General features: G+C 40.4%; 1 protein-coding gene across 1 annotated transcript in view; it reads left to right on the top strand.

The window, feature by feature from the left end:
• Ica1l (islet cell autoantigen 1 like) overlaps positions 1 to 26,024 on the top strand; it is a 65,237-nt gene that overhangs the window by 8,180 nt on the left and 31,033 nt on the right. The window contains exons 2-9 of the mRNA XM_027397000.2: positions 304 to 482; positions 4,428 to 4,500; positions 7,999 to 8,122; positions 9,640 to 9,838; positions 12,634 to 12,759; positions 19,026 to 19,124; positions 20,632 to 20,717; positions 23,449 to 23,492. Coding sequence (XP_027252801.2) covers positions 304 to 482; positions 4,428 to 4,500; positions 7,999 to 8,122; positions 9,640 to 9,838; positions 12,634 to 12,759; positions 19,026 to 19,124; positions 20,632 to 20,717; positions 23,449 to 23,492 — 930 coding nt within the window. The remainder of the gene's footprint in view (positions 1 to 303; positions 483 to 4,427; positions 4,501 to 7,998; positions 8,123 to 9,639; positions 9,839 to 12,633; positions 12,760 to 19,025; positions 19,125 to 20,631; positions 20,718 to 23,448; positions 23,493 to 26,024) is intronic.

The raw sequence follows: 26,024 nt of genomic DNA, 5'->3' as shown, positions 1-26,024 counted from the left end.
TAAACTAAGACATGTTTACTAGTAGATATTGATCAAGTAGAATCATTTCCAGCTACAACTATAGTATCATAAAATTTTAATACCTTTGCTTCATAACCAAAGTATAAATAATATTATTTCTCTAGTTGTAATCATAAAATAAATGTAGATCATATATAGCAAGCATTATCATGTTTATATTTAATATCATTTTTGGTTTGTCAATTAAATACTGATAAGCTAGGTAGATATTTATTATTCATAAGTTTTTAAATGTGATTTTTTTAACCTACTGGTAAGTTTTCAAAAGAAGCTTAATTTTAGTGTGTTTTAGTTACTCCATGGATTCCTTTGGGCAACTCAAACCGGAAGATAACCAGTCAGTAGTGAGCAGAATGCAAAAGAAATACTGGAAAACTAAACAGGTCTTTATCAAAGCAACGGGAAAAAAGGAGGATGAGCATGTGGTGGCGTCTGATGCAGAGCTGGATGCTAAACTTGAGGTAAATGTGAAAACTGTGTTTTGTGGAACTGGTTATTATTTGAGACTCCAAGGGGGACTGCAGCAAACTTCCACCCCAAGAGTTTAAGGAGTGACTTAACTAAGGCTGCTATTGTTGCAATGCAACACCACGACCAAAAGCAAGTTGTGGAGGAAAGGGTTCATTTGACTTATACTTCCACATCCTCTTCCACATCTGTAGTCTATCATTTAAGGAAGTCAGGACAGGAACCCCAACATGGTGGGCAGAGCTGATGTAGAGGCCATGGTGAGTTCTGCTTACTGGCTAGATCTCCATGGCTTGCTCAGCCTGCTTCCTTAAAGAATTCAGCCAGGGGATGGCTCCACCCTCAATGGGCCAGGTCCTCCCCCATCAATCACTAATTAAGAAAATACCCTACAGACTTTGCCTACCACCTGATCTTATGGGGGCATTTTCTCAACTGAGGCTCCTTCGTCCCAGATGGCTCTAGTTGTGTCAAGTTGACATGAAGCACAGGGTGAAGGCAGCTTGGCTACAGGATGCATAGCTTTCTGGTCATTCACAATTAGCCTGGGCATGCCAGCACATGCTTTTAGTCCCAGCACTCAGGAGCCAGAGGCTGGCAGATTTCTGAGTTCAAGGCCAGTCTGGTCTACAGAGTGAGCTCCAAGATAGCCAGGGCTATCCAATTTAAGGTAACTCCTAGAAATATTCTCAAGTAGGAGTTCTCTCTTGCTTAAACCCTCATGTTATGTTGGGATTCTAAAAACTGTAGGTACAGTTAAATAATTCTTGCCGGGCGTGGTGGCACACCAATTTAATCCCAGAACTTAGAGACAGAGGCAGGTGGGTCTGTGAGTTCAAAGCCAGCCTTGTCTACAGAGTGAGTTCCATGACAGTCAGGGCTACACAGAGAAACCTTGTCTTGCAAAACCAGAAAAAAAAGAAACATTTACTATTTATTTGTTTTGTAGATTAATTCATGTGGAGACATGAGCAAACTGCACTAGTTGTAATCTGTATGTTTCATCACAAAGAGAACTTGCCACTGTTTACACAATTCCCACAGAAGGAAGTATTTCTGTGTTGTTTTATATGGTTCGGTACTCTATAACATTTTATTGTAATGTTGAGCATTATACATATGTTTGGAATCAGCCATGTTCTTTCTCCCATATTTGTACTATTTTTCTGAAAGACTGAAAAAATGGTTGACTCAATGGCTCATATATAATTCTAGTACTTTCGAGTTAGAGACAGGAGGATGAGGAGCTTAAGACCATCCCCAGCTTCCTAGTGAGCTCAAGGCCATCCTGGGCTACATAAGACCCCAGCTCAAAAAAGAAAGAAAAAACATAAAAAGTAAAAAATAAAATTCATGGTAAAATTAACATGCAATAGTAGTAAGTCTTGCCAGACCCATGGAAAACTATTATAATCACCTCATCTTGGTAGAGCCATCTTTTTTGTATTATTTTGTAATCTTCCATATGCATTGAAAACTGATTTTTATTTTTTATTTACATGTATAAATGTTTTGCTTTCATGTATGTCTTTGTACCACATGTGTACCATGCCTGAGAAAGCCAGAGGAGGACATCATATCCCTTGGAACTGGAGTTACATATGGTGCTGGGAATTGAACTCACGTCCTCTGGGAGAGCAGTGGTGTTTGTTTTAACTGCTGAGCCATCTCTTCAGCCCCTGAAAATTGAGTTTTAAATGGCCATAACCAGATACCAAATCTAATTCAAGCACATCTAAAGTTACCTGAGAAATTTATTATTTCTCCACAAGATCTTTAGCGCTTATTATAAATATCCCCCAGGTTTAATTAAGCATCAACGGTAAAGCTCCCTGGTGATGCTAAGAACTTAATAGTCAGAGGGTGTTGCCTCAATCTAGAAATGTCAGGGTCCTTTGAACAGTTATAGAATTTCTTCAGCGTAAGACTGTGTAAAAGGAGATAGATCACTGAAATGCACATGGGAAAGTTGATGTGTGAAGATTAGATCAGGCATGCACCTTCATCTTGAATGTTTAACTTTGAAGATGGAGTCCACTGGATATCTTCTTAATTTTCTGTTGCTGGTTAACCATAGTAGCAAGGATGGGAAATGCCAAACAAAAATAACCCAAAAGCAAGTTTTTGCAATTTTTGTTTTTTGTTTTTCAAGACACTGTTTCTTTGTATTGTTTTGGAGCCTGTCCTGGAACTCACTCTGTAGACCAGGCTGGCCTCGAACTCACAGAGATCTGCCTGCCTCTGTCTCCCGAGTGCTGGGATTAAAGGTGTGTGCCACCAACACCCGGCAAGTTTTTGTAAGTTTAATTATTTATTTTCAAATAATTTTCTTTTTCCTTATGGCAGTTCTAGATTGAACCCATGCCTTCCTTCATGCTAGGCAAACTGTTCATCCACTAAGCCATATATATCTCCATCCCTCTTTTTCAAAAGCAGTTTATATTTGATGTTATAAATCTTCTTTTTAATCATAACTCATTTTAACTGATACATAAAAACACAACAGCTGTACATGTTAATGGAATGGGGGCTAGAGAGATAGCTCATCAGTTAAGAGCACTGGCTGCTCTTTCAGAGGACCCAGGTTTGATTCCCAGCGCCCACAACTGTCTGTAATTCCAGTCTTGGGGGATCAGACACCCTCTTCTGTTCTGTGTGTACACCAGGCCTGCACATGGTAAGAGACATATCTTCAGACAAAGCACATAAAGATAAATAAATCTTTCTTAAAAGTTGGATACCAGGAAACCTTCTATATATATATATATCTTGATATATATATTTATACATATATATGATATATAAATGTTTAAAATACGTTAAACACATCTCAAACATTTGTTGCTTCTTTATGGTGAAAACTTTCAGAATTCTTGCCACTTTTGAATTTTATACCACATTGTGGTCATCCTGTCTCTAACAAAACATAACAAAAGATAAAGTTATTATAAGCTTTCACATACAGCTTTACATGTGGTGACTATGTATGACCACAGGGTTGGGGCTTTGAACTCCCTGGTATTATCTCCCTTACTGGTGTTACAGGCTGCACCACTTACACCTGTCCAATACATTTTTTGTTGTTGCTGTCTTTTTTTTTTCCCAAGACAAGGTTTCTCTGTACACATCCCTGGCTCTTCTGGAACTTGCTTTGTAGACTAAGCTGGCCTTGAATTCACAGAGATTGGCCTGCCTCTGCCTCCCTAGTACTGGGATTAAAGGCATCTGCCACCACCACCCAGCCTGATACATTATTTTTTATAGTAAACTTATTGGGCTGTTTTGCTTTATGAATATTAGAAAAAGCCATGTTGAGCATCAGCTGTTTCTAAAGTGCTCTCTTTTTCTGTGTTGTTGGCATTATTTAATGCATTTTATATTGGATATAACTTTCTAGTATTTCAATAATTGGGAGCTGAAGGAAGACCAAATTCTGTAGATAAATTCCACACATTTATCTCTCTTTCTTCAGTATGTATTCACAGGGAAAATTTAAATGCACTTTAAAAAAATTATTTATTTTTATTTTATGTGCATTGGTGTTTCGACTAAATGTATGTCTATGTGAGGCTGTCAGACTGTGGAATTACAGACAGTTGTGAGCTGCCATGTGGGTGCTGGGATTGAACTTGGGTCCTCTGGAAGAGCAGTCAGTGCTCTTAACCACTAAGCCATCTCTCCAGTCCCAATTTGCTTTCTATATCAGTAACAAAAGTAATCCTGAAGTACATCCCAGTCAATAAAAAAGTTCATATTTATAAAATAGACATGATTAATATATGTTTAAGAAATATACATTATAGCCAAGCAAAATAGACATAATTTATGAAATATACCAAATGGACAGATATTTTATGTAAATGTTCTGGTTTTGAAGTGCTAAAAGTTGTATTTGTTTATTGTTCTTTAAATTGTCCTAATAAAATTTATTTTTCAAGGTTTTTCACTCCATCCAGGAGACATGCAATGAACTTCTGAAGATAGTTGAGAAATATCAGCTAAGACTCAATGGTATGACATGGAATCTATCTGATAATTTAAAATAAATATTGGCATGCATTTTTGAAAATGAGTCATTTCATAGGAAAGCAGTTGTTTATCAATTATTTCATGGGTTTTAATTGTGAAATATGAACATTTATAGTGATCTGCTCTCAAAGCCCATAGTGTCCATCCTCTCCTTCTTTAGTTCATTAAATCCCTTGACACAGAATCACTTTCTACTCTCGGTTTTACTTTCTTGGTGAGCATTGTTTTCGTCCATCATTCAAAACCTCTTTACCCCTGCAGATTTTAGTCAGTACCCCATTCCTTTTTTCTTCTCACAGAAACATTTGATAAGGTTGTTTATATGCTATGTAGGGACTTTATTCCTCCTTTTTTTTTCCTTTTGGTTTTTCAAGACAGGGTTTCTCTTGGTAGCTTTGGAGCCAGTCCTGGAGCATGCTTTGTATACCAGGCTGGCCTTGAACTCACTCTGCCTCTGCCTCTGCCTCTGCCTCCTGAGTGCTGGGAGTAAAGGCGTGGCTTTGCCACCACCTGGCATTTTTTTTTTTTTTTTTGAGACAGTCTCACTATGTAGCCCAAACTGGCCCAGAATCCTCCTGTTTCCACCTTCCCAAATTACAGGTATATCCCACCACACCAGGCTGTAACACGAAAAATAAAAGACCCAGAGACTGATATTGTGGTTCAAGCTTCAAGCTGAATATCAAAAAAGCAAAGCAGCTGCCCACCAGCCTCCCACCTCTAGCTCAGGCTGAAAGGGCTGATCCACAAATGAGCTCTTCACCAAGTCTCAAACTGCTGCTTCTCCTCAGGGTGGCTGGAGAACAAATGCCCCTCTGAGACTTGCTTCTGCCTTATATACTTCCCTAATGTTGGGATTAAAGGTGTGAGCTACAATTCTTTTAGACTGATTCACTCATGTGCAGATCTGGGTGGCTAAGATTAAAGGTGAGTACCACCACCTCCTAGCTTCTGGCTGCTGGGATTAAAGGTGTGTGCCTGGCTTCTGTGGCTTGTGGCTGACTTTGCTTTCTGAATTCTCAGGCAAGCTTTAATAAATCATAAACAACATCTCACCACAGCAGGCTCTTTTCCTTCTGCTTTACTTATATTCAGTGTATCACTTCTCCTCCTCCAAGCATCTCACCCCCACCACTGATTACCTCCTTTATTCTGCTTCCACATGCCCAACCCCTTTTGGTTTTCCTCTTCAACTTCATTCCTTCTTGGGTTCTGTCCCTGACCTCTTCAGGTTGGAACTTAGCCTTTGAATTTCTTTCTCTACTTCAGTTATAGTGGTTTACTGGATGTGGCTACCTCTCTGGTCTCATATCCTAAAACCCTTTCTTTGAATTGTGCTGATCTCTTTGACAACAAGCATATTTACATCATATGCTCCCTAACTTTCCTTAGATTTGTAGTCAAAGGCCGTCTTTTTGATGGGGCTTTCCATTGACTCCCATATCTAAATTCAAACTCCCTCTCCTTTATAACTGCTCTTACAATATTCAGCATTCTATATATTTTATCTGTTGATTCTTTTCACACCTAGAATATGCTCTTCTTTTACATTTTTATTACTTACTAATTACTTTTACTTGAGGTCAGGGCATGCACACGTAAGGGCATGAGGTCAGAGGACAACTTGCAGGAGCCAATTCTTTCTATCATGTGGACTCGGGATTAAACTCAGGTCATCAGGCTTGGTGGCAAGTGCCACTACCTGCTGAGCCATCTGTATTGTTTACTATGACCCTTGCATTGTCTTCAAACTAAAGACATGCCCCATCTTTTCTTCCCTATGATTTTCATTGTCAAGTTACTACTGCTGGATGGACCTTTGTCCTAGGTCTAGTTTGCTTTTCTTAACTGTGGCTATTACCATGTTGCCCACACCAGTCTGTCTGTCCAGCTGTCCCTTAATTCTCTTCACAGAAACATTGTATATATTTTTGGTTGCTGTGATATCAACAGTTAGTCACTGCAAGACCCAGGGAAACCCAGAATTTCACTTCAGAAGATGCAACACGTCCTTACCTCCTTATCTTGAGCACAGGGAAAACGTTCAGTTTTCAGCCTCAGGTTTTTCTCTGTGGCTAAGGTGAAAGAAGGCATAACACTTCTCATTTCATGTTCCCTCTATTTAACTCAGGTGGAGCACTTATGGACTTTTCCTCCTTATCCACTTGAAAGTGGTTTAGAAGTTGCCAGGTAGGAACAAGATTGGTGTTTCTAAGACTCTGTGGTAAAGGAGCAGTATTTTGCTTTGTGGTTCACTTCTAGTCTGACATGTTTGTAAAGTATAAGAATGAGTTCCAGGCTACGTTTAAGTGGTTCACACCTTTAATCCCAGCACTCAGGAGGCAGAGGCAGGTGGATCTCTGTGAGTTGGAGGCCAGCCTGGTCTATAGAATGAGTTCCAGGACAGCCAGGACTGCACAGAGAGAAGCCCTGACTGGAAAACAAAAACAAACCACAAACAAACAAACACCATACAAAACCTAAGCTTATATCTGTGTGTACATAATGCCTTACATGTGCAGAACACGTATTCTGACTCTTAGCCAAGCCCTACTGGTTTTGTTGTTGTTGTTAGCTATGACAGATATGAAAGTAGTCAAATTAGTCAAAGTCTCTCTGTTTTTCCTCAGTTTCTTCTCACACTCTGGACCACTCTTCATGGTCCACATGGTCCAGGGGACGATTTTTACAGTTTCTACAGCAGGACTGTAGATGTCTGTGGGTCTGGAATAGGGAGCATTGGGAACCAAAGCCAGAGTGGGAGTCATGAATAATTCAGCAATTATAAATAAGAAACAAATACTTTATATAAAAAAAGCAATTATCATGCAGTCTGGTCTGTACCTTAGAAAATGACTCTTTGTGGGTTTGTTTGTTATTAGTCAGTTTTCCAGAAGGAAGGTCTGCTGACCCAGCATCTAAACCACTGGAGAGCTTGCAAACAGTGTATTCCAGACTGGCAAAGCTAGCGGGCACAGGCTCACATGTTAAAAATGTTCTTCCCCATGCAATTCTAGAATGGAGTTATTGTGAGAGTTTCAGTACATTGGTGTGTGTGTGTGTGTGTGTGTGTGTGTGTGTGAGAGAGAGAGAGAGAGAGAGAGAGAGAGAGAGAGAGAGAGAGAGTGTGTGTGTGTGTGTGTGTGTGAGTGTGAGAGAGAGAGAGAGAGAGAGTGTGTGTGTGTGTGTGTGTGTGCGCGTGCGCGCGCGCGCTCGTGTGCATGCATGCATGCACATATGCTGCTTGTACGGGTGTGTGTGAGTACATACGCCCCAGTGCCATAGCACATCTGTGGAGGTCACAGGACAACCTGTAGGGGTCAGTTCTCTCCTTCCACATGTGGGTCCCAAGGATTGAACTCAAGTTGTCAGGCTTGGTGGACAGCACCTTTACCTGTAGAGTTATGTCTCCTGCATGTTATATGTTTTAAGCAAATGATGAACTGAAACAATGAACTAAACTGTCATTTTTTTCTCTAGTTATATCAGAGGAAGAAAATGAACTGGGGCTCTTTTTAAAGTTTCAAGCAGAACGGGACACGACTCAGGCTGGGAAAATGATGGACGCTGCTGGCAAGGCACTCTGTTCTTCAGCTAAGCAAAGGTTCTGCGTCGCTCTCTCATGAGATGCTTCTGACGTGTGTGCTAAGTTCCCATGGCTAGCAAAGGAACCTTTGGTCACTGGCCACTCTAAGAAGGCATTCAAGATAAATGTGCTTGAGGATATGTATTTTATGCCTGACTTTCAATTATTCATTTTATTTCAAAAGGATTACTTAAAGATTAATGTTCTTGATTGCCTAAATCCCTAAAAATAGCATTTAGTGCTACATTTCTATTTCCCACATGGCTTACTATAATAGAGTCACAGAATGGTTACTGTTTAAAATACATGTTTCTATTTTTTCTCTTCCTGTTTTCTGTGATGCTGACAATCAACCCCAGGCCTCATGCATGCATCGTAGTGGACACCTGATCCTTGAAATACACCTTCCTCCAGTCACTCACTTTTTCTTTTGACTTTTACAATCTATGATTAAATTGAAACTTTTCTTTTTAAATAGAATTTTTAATGTTTTTAAGAATAGCTCATTATGTATCTCAGGCTAGTCTTGAACTCATAAATAATATTCACCTGCTTCTGTGTGCCCTCCCTCTCCTGTGTGCTGGGATTAAAGGCCTGTGCCACCAAACCTGGCCTGATTTTATTCTTTCTTATTTTTTTTTGGAGACAGGCTTTCTCTGTGTAGCTTTGGAGCCTATCCTGGTACTCGCTCTGGAGACCAGGCTGGCCTTGAACTCACAGAGATCCACCTGCCTCTGCCTCCAGTGCTGGGATTAAAGGTGTGCACCACCAATGCCCGGCTGGTTTTATTCTTTCTTAATTACATACTTTCCTCTTATTATTTCACAGTGTTTACCATAAATATGTATGTTACAAAGTCTATCTCATATATAAAATATAGATATATAACATATATCTCATAATACACACACACACACACACACACACACACACACACACACATCTCAAATCCTTGTATTACACTAAAAATGAGAAATGACCTCATCAGTTTTCTGCAGTGTGATGTCTGGCCCAGATGGCTTTATTCCGTAGTGCCATATTAGTGCCGAAATCCTGCTTGAAGGAATTGAGCCAGTGGGTCCTGGGCCTTCTAGTGGTACTGTATCAAAAGCAGCCTTAGAGCAGCTGGGTTTGATTTGTGCTCCTTAAGCACCTGTGTTCCTGTCTTCACTCAGCTGTCAGAACTGCATCCTCATTAGTTCTAGCATTTTTATCTAATCTTTAAAACCCAGCTTCTCCCTATACTCACCAGTGGAGCACTCTGTGAATAGACTGTGATTTACACAACTCTTTTCTAGGTGGTAGATGTGTCTGCTGGGTTATTTATCTGGACCAACATCTGAGGTGCTACCAAGTTATGTTTCCTAAAGTTAAAATGGGCAGACTTGTAGAAACATACTTCCTAGGAACTCAGTCTGTTTTCTCTATCTTCTTGGCGTGTTTGTGACTCATCTACATGGGGAACACCAGTTGCAATGTGTCTGAATTTTGTTTATGGATGTACAATCCTCTTGATCTTTACTCTCTGCTATTAGATTGGCCTTGTGCACTCCTCTGTCTCGTCTTAAGCAAGAAGTAGCAACATTCAGTCAGAGGGCCGTTTCTGACACCTTGATGACCATTAATCGAATGGAGCGGGCTCGCACAGACTATAGAGGGGCCCTGCTGTGGATGAAGGATGCATCCCAGGAGCTCGACCCAGACACCTTAAAACAAATGGAAAAGTTTAGAAAAGTAAGAAAATGCATCCTTTCCCCTTTCTTTAGGTTCGTTTATGTCTTTTTCGGTATAGGTGTTTTGTTTGCAAGTACGTCTGTACACTGGAAGAAGGTATTGGACCCCCATTTTAGATGGTTGTGACCTGCCTTGTTATTGTTGGGTCATCTGGGAGAGTAGAGCAACCAGTGCTCTTAGCTCCTGAGCATCTCTCAGGCCCTCCTTTTCTTGACATTAACATAGAGAACTAATACAGAATAATAGAGATAATAAAAAAAAAATAGGCTCTCACTGTATAGCCCAGGCTGGGCAGGAATGCACACAGCTGCCTGGCTTCCCCAGAGTGGGTTACAGGTGCATACCACTGTACCCAGGTCTAGACTATTTTTTGAAAAGTATGTTCTAACATCAATTCTTGGTTACTTCGATATTTCAGCAAATGCACTCTTTAAGTGGCATCTCACTCCCACTCTTCTTAAAAGTCCCTTTCACAAAAGCTCTAATCACATTTTAAATATTACTTACCTAGAATGTTAGGATTTATTACAGATAGAAAATAGTTTATTACTAGTGGAAAAATACATAGCTGCTGAAGTGACAATCATGTGAAATGATTGTTAGTTCTAAGAAAAAGTGGAGGTTATTAAATTTTTCCTTCTGCAATAGAAACTCATACCTTGTAAACATATTTTTGTTAAACAAACTCATTATAAATTATATCCCCAGGGATGAAGATGTAGCTCCCAGGTAAAGTCCATATATATGCAGATAAATATGAACCTTAAGTTTACCATATGTGGATATTAAAATCCATAGAAATTCTAATTCATAGAAACTATAATAGAGTCCTGATGGTCAGTGCTCATGACACCTCCCCTCCACCAGATATTGTGGGTGACTCCCTCGTGTCTCAGCTACTCCACTGCTATGATGGAACACAAGCAAAAGCAAATGCGGGAGGAAGGTGTTTGTTTCAGCTTCCAGTTCCACAGCACAGTCCATTTTTAAGGAAGTCAGGGTGGGAACTCGAATAGAGAAGGACCCTGAAGGCAGGAGCTGGAGCAGAAACCACAGAGGCGTGCTACCCACTGGTTCGTTCCTACAGCTTGCCCAGGCTGCTTTATGACAGCAGTCCAGACCACTAGCCCAGGGCTGGTACTGCCACATGAGCAGGGCCCTCCCACATCAATCAAAAGAGTGTCCCATAGGCTATCTACAAGCGCCTGCTAGGGGAGTGGTGGTATGTTCTCAGTTGAGGCTCTCACTTTCAAAATGGCTCTAGTCCTATTAAAGTGACATATTGCTAGCCAGCACAACTCATTGATTGTTCTCAGCAGTCCTGTAAAATAGGCGAATACTCATCCTGCAGTCAGAGCAGCCTCCTGTTCTACTCTCATTATAATCCTTGGCAATAATGTTTCATCCGTGAGAGTGGTTGGACAGCACTGTGAAAGCACTAATGTCACTGCATTCTGTACTTCCAAATGGTTACATGTACGTGAGTTTCACTTCAAACAAAATAAAACAAAAATACATATTCCTATCTGGTCCCTTTCAGAAATCCTGCAAAGGTCTGGTCCCTCATCCCCACACAGCTTTCATATACTTGTTTCTTGTGCCGCCTCCCACCCCCACAAGGAACCTTCTCCCTTGGTGTAGCTGTTTATCACCTTCCTGTCCAGTTCAAAATCATCCCAGCTTCCCAAAAATGACCTTCCTGGTCATTTAGTAGTCACTCACTCACTTAGCACGTTTCCAAGTTGAGAGTCCCTCCTGTAATGATTTACCTTTTCCCCCGCCCCCACCCCCGCCAATGATAAGATGAACATTTGTTTTGTTTGTCACAGCATCTCAGTTCCCAGCATAATTAATGCTTCATTTACTAGACAACTTGTAGATATTGTCTGAGTCAATGAATGGATAAACATTTTCAAAAGTCGGTATTTATATTATCCAATGGCATTTATTAAGAAATAATTTAAATATATAAATACCTGGATGATTTAGAGATATTAATGCCCCCCAACATTTGACTATGTCTTGTATTTATCTTCTAAATTTATTACATTTTACTTATTGTTTATGAGATGCATATATACCACTAGAATATGCTTGTCTTTAAAATTTATTACATTTATTGATTTATTTTGTGTGTGTGAGCACATGCCACAGCATACACATGATTGAAGAAGACAACTTCTGGGAGTTGGTTTTCTCCTTCTACGATGTGGGTTCCAAGGATCAAACTCAGGTCAACAGGCTTGGTGGCAAGAAACTTTGCACACTGAGCCCTCTCCTTAACCCTTCCATTATTTGCTTCTACTCTTACTATATACTGTACATATCCTAAACATTTCAGATATTTATTTTTATCTGGGGCACTTTTTTCTTAACTATGAAATTTTCATTCTTCCCAGATTTTCTTACCGTACAGTTAGCTCCTGGCATGCCAGTGAGATGGCTCTGGGGTTGAGGGCACTCACCTCCAAGCCTGACGATTTGAATTCCTTCCTCAGAATTCAAATGGCAAAAGGAGACAACCGACTCCCATGTATTCTCCAGCCTCCACACATGTGCACCCTCCCTACACACGCATGCCCCCTGCTACACAAACAAGTGACTGTTTAAAAGCGAAATATAAGAATCTCCTGTAATTATCAAAATTAGCTCAAGTAGTGTCCCTCGTTAGTCATGGGATGATAATGACACAGAGAAAGGAACTGTTATAATCCCATGTGTCTGGAGAAATTTATTTCAGACCCATTAGATTTGGTATTGATAATAATGGGCTTTTTTTTTTTTTGTGATTGCAGGTACAGATCCAAGTGAGAAACAGCAAAGGTTCTTTTGACAAGTTAAAGATGGATGTCTGTCAGAAAGTGGATTTGCTTGGAGCTAGTCGCTGCAATATGCTATCTCACTCGCTCACTACCTACCAGGTACCCACTCCACGGTCAGCATGTTCTTGCGGTAAAGATGAGTGATGAGATTCCTTTTTACAAGTTGTCTAATGGGTACAAGAAAACTCTTGCCATTGGTCAGGTTCCTTTGACAGATGCAATTGATCTGTTGAAGCTCTGACAGAGAACCATAAAGCTCTAACAGAAGAGAGACTTAGAAACTGTCTATCTTAGCCGGGCGGTGGTGGCACAAGCCTTTAATCCAGCACTTGGGAGGCAGAGGCAGGTGGATCTCTGTGAGTTCTGAGACCAGCTTGGTCTACAAGAGCTAGTTCCAGGACAGCCTCCAAAGCCACAGAGAAACCCTGTCTCGAAAAACCAAAAAAGAAAGAAAAAAAAAAAAGAAACTGTCTATCTTGTAGTTTCACACTATTCTCTTTTGGGTACTAGCAGGGTGAAAGACGGTAAACCAGGAAGAGGAGATGCAAATCTTTAATCCCAGCACTTGGGAGGCAGAGGCAAGCCTATCTCTGAGTTCCAGGCCAGCATGGTCTACAGAGTGAATTTTAGAACAGTTGGGGATATACGGAGAAACCCTGTCTCAAACAAACAAACAAACAAAAGGCAAATAGAATAAAAAATTTTAACAAAAGAAAGAAAAAAGGTAAAGAAAGGGGGAACGGTGAGGTGGTAAAATTTAAGACTTATAAACTCTGGGTGCTGCCAGCTATAGGGGCTCATGCAGGTCTCTCAGCTCTTCAGAGCACAGACAGGAGGACTGAGAGTTCAAGTCTAGACTCTGTCACCAAATTAAACAAAAAAGCAGAAAGAATACCATGCTCCAAAAAGTTTGAAAAGTTTTGTATCAAGTAATGAAAAAAGAAATGAAGCCAAGCCAGGTGGTGGTTCCAGGAGGCAGAGACAGATGACTCTCTGAACTCACAGTGAACCTGGTCCACAGAGCTAGTTCTAGATCAGCCAGAGCTGTTACACAGAGAAACCTTGTCTCAAAAAACATAATAGATAGATAGATAGATAGATAGATAGATAGATAGATAGATAGATAGATAGATAAAATGAAGCAATGACAAGTAAATGGTAATTTGATTAAAAAACCCGTTTGCCAAATTGAGGTTATGTATTCCTTTCATTCTGCCAAGTTGCCATCCTACGCAACTTTTAACTTCATAAATCTCACCTATAATTGGAATTTTCTTTAGTCCACTAACCAGCTCCCAAATAAAGACACAGAGACTTACTAATTATGAATGCTTGGCCTTAGTTTAGGCTTGTCCCACTAGCTTTTTTAACTTAATTTAACCTATTTCATCTCATCTATATTTTTTGCAAAACTATAGAAGTGACAAACACAATCTGGCTACCTAGACAGGCACCCAAAGTTCCTCTGTAACATTGGGGCATCTATCTTCAGCCTACAGGCCTAGAATATCTGACACACATTTTTTGTGAAGCAGGAATTCTGAAGGACTGACCCACCTTGTCTTTTTCCTTTGTGTCCTCTGTGTCCAGTTTGTACAGCATACTGTCAGCAGTCAAGGCAAAGGCAGTTTCTTGCCTACATGGCTAGCTTTGCCACAATGAAAGCAAACTCCATATAGAGGTTCTTCAATGACCATCATCTTCTCTGATGTAGATTGGTGCTGCCAGGAGCAGACATGTCTCACTGTCATGAAAAGCTTTTTGTTATTAAAACATCTTAAATGGCATATTCTGTAGGTCTCTGAAATGTTTAAAGATCATCTATCTCAAATATATCTCTGTTTGACCTTGAAAACATAACAGACATGACTAAAAGTCTGATTGTTATAGATGACTAATGACTAACCTGCATTTCTTTATTAACCTGCATTTCTAAACAGTTTGTAATAATAGTCTTCAAGGACTACAATTTTATATTACATTTTTAAATGAGCTACATAGGTACAATACCTTAAACAAGAGTTGGAACAAATATAACCTTAAATTTGTATCAATGTACAAAAATCCATACCAATGTAAAATATTTTAGATGAATAGTTGTCTTTTTATTCTATATTATATTCCCAGTAAATAATGACAAATATCCATAACCCACAGAATTACCAAAAACCACCCACCCCGCCTCTTGGGAATGTGGGTGTTGTATTATTCTCTAGACTGCTTCATGTTGTCTGGGAGCAATGGCATCCCCAGGGAACCCTGAGAAAATTGAGATAATGGTCAAGTCCTAAGAAAACTAGCCATAACATTTGTTGTCTGGTCTCCATATAATGGGAAAGGATAGACTTATCTTGAAGTTATAGATAGAATAGTCTGTGAGGCTGGGCCATCTCAGTTAGCAGCCTTGAAGTTGTTCTGAATGCAGAACTTTGAGGAAACTGAAACAGAGGCACTCTGAGAGTCTGGATCACTTGGGCTACCCATTTTCATTGGTGTTTGGTCCCTTTGCTCTGAAAACACACTAACTTTCAAAGGTAACACGCATATCTGTATTAACACAGTATGGACTGTGCGTTGTACAGAAGCCAGTCAAAAATGTTTTTTTGTTTTATGTTTGAACATGTAAAAGATATCTGTAAACTTTGTAAGTTTGTTTGGACTGTATAACCAAACCTCTATCCCTGCCATATGAAAGGATGGCATGTAATAATAATTCACGAGGACTCTGTAACCAACAAGATTTATCATGTCTCATCCAGGCTCAGATTTGTTTCCATGTCAAGGAATCAACATATACATCATCTGTCTTATAGTTTTTCTAGATTTATTTCTTTGTCTGTAGCCAAGATTTTCAGGGGGTCTCCCCAAGTAAAACATGATCTCTATTAATTTTTGAAGGAATCTACAGCCTTTTTTTTCCTATGGAAACAAAAGCATAACCTCTCCCCAAATGCAATACATTTTCTGACTTCCATTTTAAAGTTAAGACATCCCTAAAGTATCCAGGCTGGTTTAATTCAGCAGTTCCTTTTACAATCCTCTGTCTCTTGGCAGCTGCTGTCCACTCATCAGCATTCAAAAACTCAAAGTCAACAAAGCATCGTGCAACATGAATAATAAAGACCCAGAGACTGGTATTGAGGTTCAAGCTGATGGCTAGATAAGCAAACCAGCCAGCCACTAGCTCTTACTTCTACCTCAGGCTGAAAGGGCTATCCTGTCCTCAGCATGGTTGGAGAATAAATAAGACTGACTTTGCTTCTTCGTTTCATACCTCTCAAACCCAGGGATTAAAGGCATGTGATCCCAAGTGCTGAGATCGCCTTTGTGTGAGCTGTTTCTCTTTAGGACTGGATCAGTTTCATGTAACTCAATGTGGCCTTGAACTAACGGAGATCCATCTGCCTTTGTCTCCTGAGTCCTGGGATTAAAGGTGTGTGCCACCACTGCCTGGCTCTGTGGCTTGTGGTTGGCTTTGCTTTCTGTACCCTCAGCAAGCTTTAATAATTCATAAATATATCACCACAGTACCATACAAGATCCAGGCTCCCTGTGTATTTTCAATTTTTATGGGGCTTATTCTATTACTTTACTCTTTAAAGACTTTAATTATTTTTAAACTATTTATTTTTTCTATGACTGTCTATACCTATTTTCTTTTGTTTCTTAAGCACCTATGAATACTGTAACCTGTTTAAAGGTTTGTTAGGTCTGGACCTAAACAGGTACTGTGCACCTGTAGCATTCTCTGTCCATGTGAGCCAAACCTTAAACTGCTAAGTGGCAGTTAGGCCCTCTGAGGAGGCTCTGGTGGTTAGCTCTGCCCCCTGCTAGGGTCCATGAGAACTGAGCCTTAAGCCCAAAAGCCTGGTCTAGAGCTGCGTTTAACTGAGACCTGCATTTAACCACCCCAGCTCTAGGAAGTTGCTGCATTCACTGTGGCAGGCATTTTTATTTAGTTTGCTGTTTCCACTTAGCATGCCAGCTGCTCAAGTGCTCACACAGCAGTGCCTCTTAAAGGATCTGTTATCTGTTGGGTTTTGGTGGTTTTTTTGCCCTTCAGCTTTCCCAGGCCTAGGAATTTCCTAGGTAAAAATTTGTACCCCATGTTGGGTGCCATTTGCAGTTGGAATTTTCTTTGGGCCACCAACCAGCTCCCAAATAAAGATGCAGAGACTTATTTTTATGAATGCTTAGTTTTAGCTTAGGCTTGTCCCACTAGCTCTTTTAACTTAATTTAACCCGTCTCTATCTACATTTTGCCTCAGGCCTTTTACCACCCCCCCCCCACTCTCTTTCTGTCCTACTTTCCTGTTTCCTCCATGTCTGTCTGTCTGACCCCTGGTGTCTTTCAGGCATCTCTTTTTCTTTCCCCAATCCTAAATTCCTCATCCTACCTACTCTCCCTGCTTGAAAGACCCACCTATACCTCCTCCCTCACTATTGGCCATTCGGGTTTTTATTAGACCAATCAGGAGCCTTAGCATAGTTAAACAAATATTCTGCAACATAAACACATCTTTACATAGTTTTAAAAAATACAACACATCTTTGTATAGTTAAACAGATATTCTGAAACACTCACCTACACTTATACTGCCCTCAAATCATGTGAATAATTTATAATGAATGATAGCTATTTACAAGTAGTAGTTGCTGGCTTTAATGTATATTTGAAAACAGCAAGTAGAAAATTGTATTTGAATAAGGAAAGAATAATTAATGAAAGGAGGTAATTATTCATTGTTGTCTTAAAGTAATATGCCTAGTTCAGTTTAGTACTATGGAATTCAAGACTCAAGGAAAGATGTCCTTGACAATGAAAAAATGACAATCTGTAGTTTAACTGCTGTTAACTCAGTACTCCTCTGTTCTCTCTAATCAGCCTTTGTCTTGGAACAGGAATCTTGAAGCAACAAGTTAACTAAGTAACACATTTTGGAGGGTCAAGTCTTTAAGCCCTTTAGGAAAGACCAAATTTGGTAGTAAATATTTTCTGTAATAAAAAGATATTTATGAGGTGGCACACGCCTTTAATCCCAGCACTCAGAAAGCAGAGGCAGGCAGGTCTCTGTGAGTTCTAGACCAGCCTGGTCTACAGAGAGAGTTCCAGGACAATCAGGGCTACACAGAGAAAGCCTGTCTCAAAAAACAAACAAAAACCAAGTAGAAGAAATAATAGATAGTTATGGAATGTAACATGAAAAGTAAAAGGACCCAGAAACAGATATTGGGGTTCAAACTTCAAGTGAATACCAGAAAAGCAAAGCAGCCGGCCACTAGCTTCTTACTTCTACCTCAGGCTGAATGGGCTGATCCTGTTTCCATAAGGTCTCACCAAGCCTCAGACTGTAACCTCTCCTCAGTGTGTCTGGAGAATGAATGCCTGATACTGAATACTGAAGACCCTGCTCCTATCTTTTATACCCCTCTAGTGCTAGGATTAAAGGCATGTGATCTGTTACTCTTTTAGACTGATTAAATCTTGTGTATCCCTGGGTGGCCTTGAACTCAGAGAGATTCATCTACCTCTTAATCCTGAGTCCCGGGATTAAAGGTGTGTACCACTAACTTCTAGCTTCTAGCTGCTGGGATAAAGGTGTGTATCACCACTGCCTGATCTCCATAGCTTGAGGCCAATTTTGCTTTTCTGAATCCTCAGTCAAGCTTTTAATAAATCACAAATAATATATCACTACAATGGACGGAGAATAGTGGCACACACCTTTAATCCAAGCAACCAGGATGCTGAGGTGGATTTCTGTGAGTTTCCTGATCTACATAGCAAGTTCTGGGTCAGGCAAGGATACCTAGTAAGACCCTGTCTCACAAAGCAAAACAAAACACAAAAAATATTCTTATGAGTCAGTGAGATGGCTCAGCAAGTGAAGATGCTTGCTATCAAGCCTGATGACCTGAATTTGATCCCTGGAACCCACATGTTCTCTTACCTCTATAAGGTACTCCATAACATGCACACACACACACACACACACACACACACACACACACAAATGCTTACATATGCTAACATAAAGATGACACATATAGAGATCAGTGTTTTTATGCCTTTGATGTTTCTGTTTTGGATTCCGAGACTTTTAGACCCATTGATTGTCTTTTTCTTATTATGAGCTATAGTTTCTCCCTCAGTACATTCCAGTGCTGTGTAGAGATGGACAGATGTACATGCAGACTCAGGTGCTGTCTGATGAAGAATTGTGATCTACAGTTCTTTCTGTTCCTTATTCTCGGACAGTTAGATCACTTCCTGTCTGTTATTGAGTACCACAGCAGTAAGGAAACGCCTCAAACAGATCTTAGATGGGAAAGAACTGTAGTATCACCTTTCCTTTTTTCTGCAGAGAACATTGCTTGGATTCTGGGAAAAAACAGCTCAAATGATGGCCAAAATCCAAGAGGCCTGTGCTAGTTTTCATCCATATGACTTCATAGCTCTCAAGGTACGTCTCCCTGGTTCTCTCCTTTAGCTGTATCATACTTCATTGGGTGATAACATTGAAACTGTCTTTAGCTAAGCTTAGTTTCAAACCCATGGAACCCTGTGAAACATCTTCCCCCTACTCCTAGGGGGGAGGGAAGGATCCTAAGGATCCATACTCTCTAGGTCCCGAAAGCCACCAGTAACACTAAAATACACAGGGACCTTGCAGGCTGAGGTGCTAGTATGATAGGAGAAGTGAGAAGGAGAGTAGACACTGAGGAGATGGAGCCAGAGGCGGTGGCTCGGGATTAAGAGCTGAGCTCTTACAGAGAACCCAAGTTTGGTTCCCAGCACCAATGTCAGGGGCTCACAACTTCCTATAACTCCAGCGCTTGGGGCCCAACTGCACACTTTTCCAATCCCTGTGTACACATAATTAAAAACAAGTCTTTAAAAAAATTGTAGAATGTGAAGTTGAGTAATAAAAATTTTAAAATATGCCAGGCAGTGGTGGTGCCCACCTTTAACCCCAGCACTTGGGAGGCAAGTGGATCTCTGTGAATTTGAGGCCTGATCTACAAAGTGAGTTTCTTGGCAGCCTGTTTCAAAAAACCAAACAAACAAACAAACAAACCCTTAAAATTCACAGAGTTATGAAAATCTATGAAAACAATTTAAGTAATAAGTGATAGAAAGTAATTGCATATGCTTGAAAATGATCAGATAACTGGCCTGTCAATTTCAGCAGTTTAAAGCAAACTTCCTTCCTGCCTTTCTCCTGATGTAAAAAGGTGTGGCTCATGGTGCCCAGATCACACAGCATGGCCTGGCAGGGGTGCCACTGCTGCTGCAGAGACTAAGAAGAGAGGAGCTCTTTCCGTAGCATGGACATATGAAAGTGTGCTCACGTGTAATTACAATTTCTCCATGTTTCACGGCATCCGGTTACATCTTTGCATATGGCTTACTCAGCAAAGTCACCCTGTGATAGTCATTTCTTCAGTTCTGATGAGCTAGCTTTAAGTGCCTTTTAACTTACCATTATGGGGGGGGGGTTGTTGAGACAGGGTTTCTCTGTGTAACAGCCCTGGTAGACCAGGCTGGCCCCAAATCACTGAGATCTACCTGCCTCTGTCTCCCAAGTGCTGAGATTGACCCCTGCCCTTAATGTTTTCTATAATAAGTGCTTCAATAAATAATGTATTATGTATTTAGGTAAAATTATGTGCCTAATTTCTCCTCAGAATTGAAGCAGAACATCTTTAGCCATGTGTTGAGGGTTGCAGTATAGGCCGACAGTGCATCGTGTTTTCTTTGGACATATCACAAGTTGCTACCCTTTCCTCAAGGCTAACCTTTCCACAGGCGACTCAGTGCAAATAATGCCAACCCACATTCCCACAGATCTCCCTCTATTCAGAACCATTTCTATTTTATCTTGTTGTCTAATGTTTTTACTCTCCTCTAGCTTGTAAAAAGAAATGGATTTTTTTCTAAGTGCTTATCATTAAATTTCATATCCCTAGCGTCTACAAGACATGCCAGGCAATCTCACTACAGACCACAAAGAAGAAGCAGCAGAAGGCAGCTGTCTTACTGCAAACCTCAATAAGTAAGTAGGCGAAAGCTGCCTCTGTTGCCATGGAAGTCCTGGATGCCAAGTCCTCTCTAGCTCACTGAATGCTTACTCTATGTCACTTTTCCAAAAAATACAAGCATTTGCTATATTTACCCCGCTGTCAACATGGTAGGCAAAGGAGATGACAAAAGTAAAGTCAAGTGTGGTGATAACTCCAGACTCTGTCATGAGGAAGAAAGTGCATTGTGCTAAGAGCTGAGTACTGTAGGGAAGCCTGGTAGGGACAGCAGGAGTGCAGGCAGGTCCAGGCCTAGTAGCTGTTAGAGACACATCTTCAAATAGCACAGCTGAGTCCAGGAGCTAAGGGCCTTGCTCATTCCCGCCTCCCTGTGTCTGCCCGTGCTTTTCTGCTGCTGCCAGACTGCTAAGACAGCACCAAATTCTGCCAGTAGTGACAGTGACTGTTGAGTGGATTGCGATCCCAACCATATTATTTCTCTATGGGAAATCCAAACTAAAAGTTTGTATGTATAAAATGTATAAATTAAACTTACATTGGTTTTATGTTGACATTTAAAATCATGAATGAGGCCAGGTATGGTGATGCACGTCTTTACTCCCAGCACTTGGGAGGAGAAGGCATTGGATCTCTGTGAGTTGGAGACCCGCACAGTCTGCAGAGTGAGTTTCAGGTTAACCAGAGCTACACAGTGAGATCCTGTCTCAAAAGACAAAAACAAAACAGCAACAATAAGTCATGACTAAATAGTTGAATAAAATTTTTTCATTCTCACAGGGGAGCTTCATTGAAAATCTCATGTTTATACTATCTTCAGTAGTATAAATGCTATTTCAAATTATTGAGCAGATTCCTAAACATTTTCATCCAAGTTATTTAAAAATATCATATACGCAGCTCAGAGCTTCCTATAACTCCAGCTCTGGGGGCTGACTGCATACTTTTCCAAGCCCTGTGGCACCTGTACAGGTAATTAAAAACAAGTCCTTTTTTTTTTTTTTTTTTTTTTTTTTTTTTTTTGGTTTTTCGAGACAGGGTTTCTCTGTGTAACTTTGGAGCCTATCCTGGCACTCACTCTGGAGACCAGGCTGGCCTCGAACTCACAGAGATCCGCCTGCCTCTGCCTCCCGAGTGCTGGGATTCAAGGTGTGCGCCACCAACGCCCAGCTTAAAACAAGTCTTTTTAAAAAAGATTTATAGAATATGAAGTTTAGTAATAAAAATTTTAAAATATGCCAGGCAGTGGTGGTGCACACCTTTAATCCCATCCCTCTGGAGGCAGAAGCTATCAGATCTCTGTGAGTTCGAGGCCAGCCTGGTCTACAAAGCAAGTTTCAGGACAGCCAGGGCTACTACACAGATTGTATATTATGTATACTATCATTGGAAACTTCATTCCAAATCCTAAGTTTCTATTTATTCTGAAAGGGTTTTTTTTTTGGTTTTGTTTTTAGTATTTTTAAAATTGATACTGTGTTAGTCTTTAATATCTTTAAAGACATATTGAGAGTCTTCCATACTGACAAGTGTAAAGCCATGCCCAGGGATAACAGTTCAATCTCCCTTCAGTTTCTCTGCCCCACTCCTGTTACATAACTGTTCTAACTCAGCATATTAGACACATACTGCAAGGGACCATTGAACTAGGGATGCCATAGGCTAGCTTGTGTTATCTTCTTTGCCAAACATCACTTTATTATTCAAAGTAGAATGCCACATTTTGTGGGGGGTGTTCTCCTCTCTTTTAGTTCCTACAAATTAAGTTAAGGCCACCCCAGCCCCCAGTACATGAAAATGAAATACCACAGCCTGCAGCCAGGTGCTCTGAGATGCACAGGGTGAGGTCCCATACCCAAGATGTTTGTACAAGTACTCCAGTTCTCAGACTTTAAAAAAATTTTTTTGTATATTTGCAGAAACATATTGAGATATCTTAGGGATGTGGGATCCAAGTCTTAAACATAAAATTCATTTATGCTTTCTTATCTTAATTGATTAGGATAATTTTAATTAAAAAATAAGCTCCAAAGTCTGTGGGCAATACTATAAAACACAGCAAAAATAGCAAGAGTATTGCTATACAGCTTGCTGGCTGCAGTGGTTTCTTCAGTGATAGCAAAGACTCCAGAAATTTCCACATAATCCCACCCTGTGTGCCCCTCTTTTAGAAGTACTTACTGAAGGGAAGACATAGGCACAGAGGAAAGTAACTGGTGTGAGTTCTGTGTGTCTTATGTTTGTGACCTGAAGTGGTATTACTCTATATTAAATAGTGTGTACGTAAAACAAGCCTCGTGATAAAGAGGTTTTCCATTTATTCTATCATCTCAAAAAGCTATGGACATTCTGGAGTTCAGATTTCCAATGTAGGAATATTCAACCTTGTATTGGCCTGGTGCCTACAATCCTGAGTTAGTGTTTACTGAAATAAGGAGTGGAAAATAACAGTAAGGAGCCAGTCAGTGGTGGTGCATGCCTTTAATCCCAGGAGAGGCAGGTGGATCTCTGAGTTTGAGGCCAGCCTGGTCTACAGGATATCCAGGGCTACACAGAGAAAAAGAAAGTAAGAATAAGGTTTCTACATTCTGTGCAAATCTACAGAAACAGGAAGGATATGCTCTGTTAGAGACTTGATCTACCAGACAAGTGTTCTATGTACCTCCTGAATTAAAGTTCTAATTATATGAAACTGGGGGCTTTGAACCTCAGACGTTATTTTAACCAAAATCTCTGTTTTTACTTTAGGGTAGCTTTGTCAGAAGAGGAAGAGAGATTTGAGAGAGAACCAGGTAAGACAGTAGATACATTAAATTGAAATAGCCACATTTTAATGTCAAAATAATTTGTCACACTCTTATTTTAAAATATTGTTTTAAAATATTGATTTAAATTGCATTTAAAATGTTGTCACTTTCGTCTATTTTGTTCACTTATCAGGTATGTCCCTCCCTAGTAGGACTGAGTAAGGCCAAAACAAGTTTAGTTTTTTGACATAATGCTCTTCACAGTTTTATTGTCCCAAACAGAAACCAACTCAAACATGTACCAGCTGAGAACTGAGTGAGAAGGGGAATAGCTGGAGGGTAGGAAGGGAGGTGGTAGTCTCCTTTCATTTCGGTTGCTGTAACAAAACACCCGGACAACTCGTAACTCAGGGGAGAAAGGGCTCATTTCAGTCATTCTCTTTTTACTTTTAAAAAATTCATTAATTTATCTTTTACAGTCTCAATTTTCCCTCCCTCCCCCCTCCCACTTCCCATCTGCTCCTTGGGAGAGGGTAAGGCCTCCCCTAGGAAGTCTACTAAGTCTGTCTTATCATCTTGTTGAAGCAGCACCAGGGCATCCCCACCCCCCATACCCCTGTGTCTGTTCTGAGCAAGGTATCTCTCCATATAGAATGGGATCCACTAAGCCAGTTTGTGCATTAGAGTTAGATCTTGGACCCACTGACAGTGACCTAGTTTATTGCCCCAGTCACACCATTGTCACCTATATTAAGAGGGTCTAGTTCAGTCTTATGCAGGTTCCCCATTTGTCAGACCAGAGTCAGTGATCTCTCACTAGCTTGGGTCAGCTGATTCTGTGGGTTTCCCCATCATGGTCTTGGAACTTTAAAAAAAATACGTTCAGTCCAAGACTCTTAATAGAGGAATTTAATCCATTTATATATTTTTAATTTTTGCTAGGTGTGATTTTGCTACATGTCCCATTCTCCTCCTACTGCCTTTTGAGACAGGGTTTCTCTGTGTAACCTTGAGTGGCCTGAGACTTGCTGTGTAGATTAGGCTGATCTCAAACTCAGAGATCCAGCTGCCTCTGCCTCCTGAGTGCTGGCATTAAAGGTGTGTATCAGCACGACCTCCCATGCTCCTGACACTTTAATATTGGCATTACAGTTTCATTATAGTTTCTTCTCATCTTATAGTTTTCCTCTGTGTTTGGTGATTTTTTCTTTAGTGCACTTTGAGTCCCTTTTATTTTTGGTGTGCAACTACAGTCTTTTGCTTTGTGGATTACCTTAAGACTTACCAACAAAATCTTTTGTTTATAAGATACAATATTCTAATAGTAACAACTCAACACTGATCACAAAGAATGAAAATAAAATGTGAAAATACTAGCTTCAAAAAATCTTTTAGAAGCTGGAGAGGTGACTAGAAATTCAAGAGCACTTACTGCTTTTGCAGAGCACCTGGGTTTGGTTTCCAGCACCCAACATGGCAGCTCACAACTGCAGCTTCAGGAAACACACACACACACACACACACACACACACACACACACACACACACACACACACACACACACACACGGCAAAACATTCATATACATAGATTAAAATAAAAAATTAAAAACCCTCTGCATTTGCATGCCCAGCATGCCCTCAAATTGACTATATAACTAAAGATGGCACTGAGTTTAAGATCCTCCTTCCACTACCTCTGGAGAATTGAGATTATAGGCATGTCATTGTGCCTATCTTTTGTATGTAGTTCTGGGGACTGAACCCAGGGCCCTATACATGCTCAGCAAGACACTGTCACCTGAGCTACATCCTCAGGCCCATTTTGAAATTTTGGTTTTTGTTCTGTTTGGTTTTTTCAAGACAGGGTTTCTCTGTGTAGCTTTGGAGCCTGTCCTAGAACTCGCTCTGTAGACCAGGGCTCCACTTTGAAATTTTGATGTCTCATTTTATTTCTAGGCAGACTAGGTTGGCCTAAAACTCACACAGATCCACCAGCCTCTGCCTCTCGAGTGTGCTACCATACCCAGCTTCAGCCTTTGTTTTTAATTATTAAAAATTACATTTATTGCTGGGTGGTGGTGGCACACACCTTGAGTCTCAGCACTAGGGAGGCAGAAGCAGACAGAATTCTGAGTTAAAGGCCAGCCTGGTCTCCAGAGCAAGTTTCAGACAGACAGCCAGGGCTACACAGAGAACCCCTGTCTTGAAAAGCAAAACAAAAATTACATTTATTGGTATGTGGCTCTGTATATGTGGGTGCGTGCGTGCCACAGTCATGTGTGGAGATAAGAGGACAGTTGGTTCCCTTCTCCTACCATTTGTCCTCAGGATCAAGTTCATTTTGTCAGGTTGGGCAGCAAGTGCCAAGAACTGCTGAGCCATCTGCTGGACTCATTTTATACCTTTCTATATTGCCTTTCTCCTAACATAATGTAGTTACTGTAGTTACTGTTGCTTTTATTTACATTGTTAGTTAGGCCATTACTAAAGACACAATATATTAAAGAATTATAATACTGTGCATGAGTTTTATGCCTTCTGTGCTATGTGTGTACTGTTTTTCTCACGAGTATCT

The sequence above is a fragment of the Cricetulus griseus genome, chromosome 2 (genome assembly GCF_003668045.3).
Source record: "Cricetulus griseus strain 17A/GY chromosome 2, alternate assembly CriGri-PICRH-1.0, whole genome shotgun sequence".
Taxonomy (NCBI): Eukaryota; Metazoa; Chordata; class Mammalia; order Rodentia; family Cricetidae; genus Cricetulus; species Cricetulus griseus.
Note: the sequence above shows the minus strand (reverse complement) of the source record. Positions and strands in the feature narration are given on the sequence as shown.